Consider the following 6,000-nt stretch of genomic DNA (forward strand, 5'->3'; position numbering starts at 1 on the left):
CACAAAGCCAAAATATTTAACCCCAAGGTCCAAGAAATCTACCATTAACCAACAAAAGGGAACAACTTCCCAACACGTTCCAAATCAAAACCAGAGAGCACGCAGGCTCAAGGAAGTCACAACAACATGCGTTTTATGCTGTACAGAATCACAAATTATATCATACAGTCCCAAATTTACAATATGATAAAGCCCAAACAGTGAACTGTTGTACTACCACTCGAACATTCAATATAAAGTTTCCATTCAGTATAAGTTCTACTGTTATGGGGTGAATTCACTATTAGCTATATACATGGCATGATCCTAAGCAAAGTGTCCAAGTTTAATATTGTTAGCAGCCAAAAAGAATGTCCATGGCAAGGTTATAATCATGGCAGTTTGACAGTGTTAGCAGCCGGAAAGAATGTCCACGGCAAGAGTTATAATCACGGCGATGAGCTACACCGGTATTTCTCACTTTTACTCGTTTCAACAAATTGTTCTTCTTCAGGCCGTTAGTTATCACCATCTATTAGCCACAAATCCATCTATTAACAACGAAAAATAATGTCATGTATCATGACATTATTTTTCGTTGTTAATAGATGGATTTGTGGCTAATAGATGGCCTGAAGAAGAACAATTTGTTGAAACGAGTAAAAGTGAGAAATACCGGTGCAGCTCGTCGCCGTGATTATAACTCTTGCCGTGGACATTCTTTCCGGCTGCTAACACTGTCAAACTGCCATGATTATAACCTTGCCATGGACATTCTTTTCGGCTGCTAACAATATTAAACTTGGACACTTTGCTTAGGATCATGCCATGTATATAGCTAATAGTGAATTCACCCCATAACAGTAGAACTTATACTGAATGGAAACTTTATATTGAATGTTCGAGTGGTAGTACAACAGTTCACTGTTTGGGCTTTATCATATTGTAAATTTGGGACTGTATGATATAATTTGTGATTCTGTACAGCATAAAACGCATGTTGTTGTGACTTCCTTGAGCCTGCGTGCTCCCAAGAAATCTACACCAAGATACTAATGTAGGAGAGGAGAGGTGAGGGAGCTGAGCAAGCGGTAGTAGCCCTGCCCTTGATGGAGACTCTCTCTTCCCCAAAGCAAGAGACGGTCACTCCCCAGGAATGGCAGAAAAAGATTTTAGAGGACTAAAGAGGTGCTTAAAGATGCTTTACGGAAAGGTATCACAATAGAGAATCCCAGATCCGATCTGAGTACCCAGATTTAGACCCCTAAATTCAGTTTAGTTTGGAAAAGTTGTTTTTTTACAGGAGGGAGGTCATTTTTCAACCAAACTCCACCACATTTGCAGGGAACCTACTCCTGACTGTCCTCTAAAGACCCCCACGTTTCAGGAAGATTGGACCCCCCAAGGTGCAATTCTGCAAGCCTCCGAACAAGGTGCCCTCAGCCACTCTCCACTGGGACAAGGCTGCCGTGACCAAAGCACACTCTCAGATGCAAGCTCATCCCCGGGAAAGCCCGACAGAACCAGCCTGAAGTGTAGGGATGGAATTCTCTCCCCCCCCCCCCGAACTAAAGTTGCAACAGTGTCCCTTGCTTCAGGTTGATTGGGGTGGAATTCTCTGTTTTGACATGATCATCTGGTTTGATGTTGGTCCCCTTGCTTCACTTTGGTTCTGAGGGGAACCCTAGTTTTTGGATAGCCTCTCTAGAGCATAATATTATCTAAACGTTGTCTTTAAAATACTTGCATGCTGTTTTTAATGAAGCTTTGGAAATAATCCTCTATAATATGTCCCATCTGACAGCTGAAATAACAAGCCCTTTCCCCTCTTACTTATATGTAGAGAGAGAGAGAGAGAGAGAGAGAGAGATGATTTTCAGTTTCTGCCAGTATTGCATAAATCCTGGTCATCAGTCGTTTCTGGTTTCCTTTCACCTGTTGTTAATACATACAAACTTGCTTAATGGGTAAAAAATATCTGTCTGATGCTGCTTTAATAGAATTATGCTCTTAATCTGCAGATACGTTAAAGATATTTATTCGAATTTTATCTCACTTTTTAAAGGGGGTCCTAGTGATCTCCCATCCGGGGAGTTTACCAGGGTCTGCATCCGCTTGGATTCAGTTCACCCAACTCATAAACTAGCCTTCAGCGCAACATACTTTGCTTGCAGTGGTGGCCACAGTAGAGAGGGTTTCCTAATTTCCCGTGTTTAAAAGCATTTCGGCTGGTCATTTTCAATTATTTCATTTCATAGCAACTTTCATTATCAGTAGTTTTCAGAGTAATATTTGATTGCCACTAAAAGCAGCACCAGAAATCGTAACAAACCAATCCGTAGGACTTCATGGCAGGTCACAGTGATATGATTATGGGGTGGTGGCACATGTTAATGCCCAGGGCTTTTTTTCTGGGGAAAGAGGTGGTGGAACTCAGTGGGTTGCCCTTGGAGAAAATAGTCACATGGCTGGTGGCCCCGCCCCCTGATCTCCAGACAGGGGGGAGTTTAGATGGCCCTCCGCGCCGCTGAGCAGGGCGAAGAGCAATCTCAACTCCCCTCTGTCTGGAGATCAGGGGGCGTGGCCACCCGCCATGTGACCATTTTCAAGAGGTTCCGGAACTCCATTCCACCGCGTTCCTGCTGAAAAAAAGCCCTGTTAATACCGTCATCAACTCTGCAGTCACCCTCCAGTGCCATTATATGGATTGATAAGCTTAGTCTAGGCTGTGAGTCTGCTACTCTTGTAGGTCCTCTTTCTGCTAGCCCTTTAAAGGACCGATTGGCTCTACTCCAGGACTCATTTTGTCTCTGCTGAGGGAGAGGGGACGCTGCCCACCTTGTGTCGGTGCTGGGACTGAGGTGCTTCTTCCCACATCTCCACCTGGCTAGCCCAATACAACTTCCCCATCTCACCAGCATCTGCTTCCCTTCCCTTCCTTCTTGCCAGGCTCCATAATCCCTCCCATCAACTCACCCTTTCCTCACAAACCGCTTCCTCCCTGTGCTCTCCCCCCTACTATTTACCCCTCTTTGCCGTGGCCCGGCTTCCAGTGTCTGGGTGTCGCATGCAAAATTCATCTGAGCAACCCCACCCACAGTGGTGGGGGGGCACGGGCAGCCAAACATCCGCTCCCCCAGCCAGTGGTTGGTCTGTATGCCTCTAGAGGCTTTCCCAGGGCGGCATCCTCCCACTCGGTTCTCCGTGCTCTTCACCATCAATTGCCATGTTATTATTTAGCCTTATGAATTTGGGTAGCGTTAAAACTTTATCAGCTGGGGCTGGTGTTGCTTGTTCACCTGATTTCTGAGAAGGAGCCAGGATCTGGAACCAGCTGGTTTATCAGAAATATTTCTGAAAACTTGAAATAATTTGCTGTAAAAGCCTGCTTAAGTATTCCAGCTAAGCTGAGCTTGTGTTCTTGAGCTTTCAGACATGTATCAGAATGAACCATTAGACAGAGACAGCTGTGGCTTGCCAAAGTTGACAGAAAGGGCCGCTGTGCAGAGTTTTATCATTTGAATGTGAAGGTGTCACCGTGTGCTTACATGACAGCAGTCCTAGCAGGCAAGACAGCCATCAACAAAAGGAGGTTCTTAAAGTCCTGATTATAAAAACTGTCAGAATTGTCACACTCCTACATACTTTGAACATATTTTACATTACAAATTCTGCAGTGCGGTGACCAAAATGTATTTTTGCAAGAGTCACCTTGCCCAGAGCTGCCATCAATATCCTTCTGCCCCCTGCATGTCCTAATTTCTGGGTTTTTTTGTTTTTGTTTTTTTAATGCATGAATTTCTACAGAGGAAAACCCGTCTGCATCCGTGACCAGACAGCCTGTGCAACAGAAGGAAAACGCAGGACCACAACTTGTGACGAGCAACTCTGATCAATTTCTGACAACTCCTGATGGAGATGAGAAAGATATTACCCAGGACAATTCAGAGTTAAAACACAGATCGGCAAAGAAAGATTTGTTGGAGATAGACAGGTTCACAATTTGTGGGAACAGAATTGACTAAGCTTTTGTAAATAAATTGTGCTGGGGATACTGAGCTGTTAAAACAGCAGATGCTACCAGATGGAGGGACACTTGCCAAACAGGCACTTAAAATATTTATTTAAAAATTAAATTATTAACAGAAGCCCTATTATGATGAATAACTTGGCTTGAAGACTGATCAGGCTTCCGCTCTTTAACTTGGATTTTTTTTTTGTAAAATGTGATACTTGGATTTTTTGGAAAATGTGATGAGACCTTCAGCTTGGCAAAGCTACAGCATCACTTTCTTGGAAATAACGTGTGTGGTGATGGTTGGGGGGGGTGGATTAAGTCCATTAATGCTCTATGAACCATGCTTTCAGAATGTATCACTTTTTGCCAAGGTTCTTTCATTAGAAACCTAACTTTGGAAATGCGTTTGCATCTCTCATGAGAAGCACTCTTTCCGCTGGGTTTCAGAAGCAGCTGCAGATTCTTCACCTGCCAAAAGCCTTCCCCCCCCCCCCAACTTTCATTAGAATAAACAATCAAGATATTGCCACCAGAAGATGGTTCAAGATGTATTTCTGCTAATCCAAATAAATTATCCTTGAATGAAAGTTTTAATGCATAATTTTTTTTTCTAAATATTAAGCCAGCTACAAGAATATGGACAAGTAGAGCTTTCTTCCTTTCCAATTTGCACTATATTTTAAAAGTGGAAAGCTAGATGAGTTTATAAAATGTGAATGCATCCACAGTTGAGGGTGGAAGGGGCAAAATCAAGATGCAGGATTCTACTCGGTCAATAAGCATTTTTGTTATTTAACAAACAGCTTAATAAACAGCACATGGCCCAAAACCAAGGGAGCCTGAAATGGGATGGGGACTTGGGGAGGGTTGGGTTTTCAGGAAACTGAACAAGAATGAATGTAGCTTTATTATGAAGTGTTTGGGTTTTGAAGTATATAGCAGTTTTTACTTTGGGGTATAAAAAGCATTGGAAGAATGGCAAAGGAGGGACCCTAGAATAATTTTAAAAGAAATATTTGGCATTTTAGCTCAGTGCAAGACAGGGTGCTTATATTATTGGACACTTTAACACTATGTAACAATCACCTTTTTAAATGCTGAATGATTTGCAGGTCTTTGTCAGTTTATTAACAATCACAACGTGGCCAAGGAAAAAGGAAAAAGATTAAATTTTAAAATTTCAAAGGTATATTTCTTCCTCAAAAGGCACCGATTACTGTTACTGAGATGAATGTACAGAAATGACGTCCTGATTGAACAATCTTTACAAATAGAAGTGAAAAAGAGTTAGACTGGTGCTCTCTGATCTGAGGGGTGTCTCCCCCCCCCCTACTTTTTATGTGCATCTTTCTCTCTTCAGTTAGAGAGGTGGCCAATGTCAGAAACATTACAGGCATAACAGCATCAAAACTAGGCTGGGAGACCTTTACTTTGAATGTATTTTATTTTGACAAATTTGATGCATTAAAATTTAATTACAAGTAAAGTTAAAGCATTAAAATTTGATTCTGAGTATTTGTGGATTTGATGTAATTTAATTTTTATTTAATTGTTGCTCAAAGGAAACGTGGAATGATTTTCTCCCCTGTTAAATGATATTCTGTACCAATTTTATAAATGTATCTTGTGTGACACAATAAAGATTCAATTTTGTAAACTTTGTTTAAAAAACAGAATTCTGAGGCTGTGCATCTTTTGATAGAACGAGACTGAAGACTGCCAGGAACACCCCCTTGGTTGCTCGTAAGGATCAGCCGCTTCCACACAGCTGCCCCTAGGGGGCGCAGTTCTAGAAAGTGCTCCAGCTTTTATACCAGGAAATAGATCCAGAGGAGTAGCCGTGTTAGTCTGTAGTAGCAAAATCAAAAAGAGTCCAGTAGCACCTTTAAGCCTAACCAATTTTATGGTAGCATAAGCTTTCGAGAATCACAGTTCTCTTCGTCAGATGCATAGAGAACTTGATTCTCGAAAGCTTATGCTACCATAAAATTGGTTAGTCTTAA

General features: G+C 42.0%; 1 protein-coding gene across 1 annotated transcript in view; it reads left to right on the forward strand.

Annotated features, from left to right (window-relative positions):
- Window positions 1-5,654, forward strand: part of TAPT1 (transmembrane anterior posterior transformation 1) — a 71,483-nt gene extending 65,829 nt beyond the window's left edge. Inside the window, 1 exon segment of the mRNA XM_054999616.1 lies at window positions 3,787-5,654. Coding sequence (XP_054855591.1) covers window positions 3,787-4,004 — 218 coding nt within the window. The 3' untranslated portion in view covers window positions 4,005-5,654.
- Window positions 5,655-6,000: the final 346 nt, after the last annotated feature.

This window comes from Eublepharis macularius, chromosome 15 (assembly GCF_028583425.1).
Source record: "Eublepharis macularius isolate TG4126 chromosome 15, MPM_Emac_v1.0, whole genome shotgun sequence".
Lineage (NCBI taxonomy): Eukaryota > Metazoa > Chordata > Lepidosauria > Squamata > Eublepharidae > Eublepharis > Eublepharis macularius.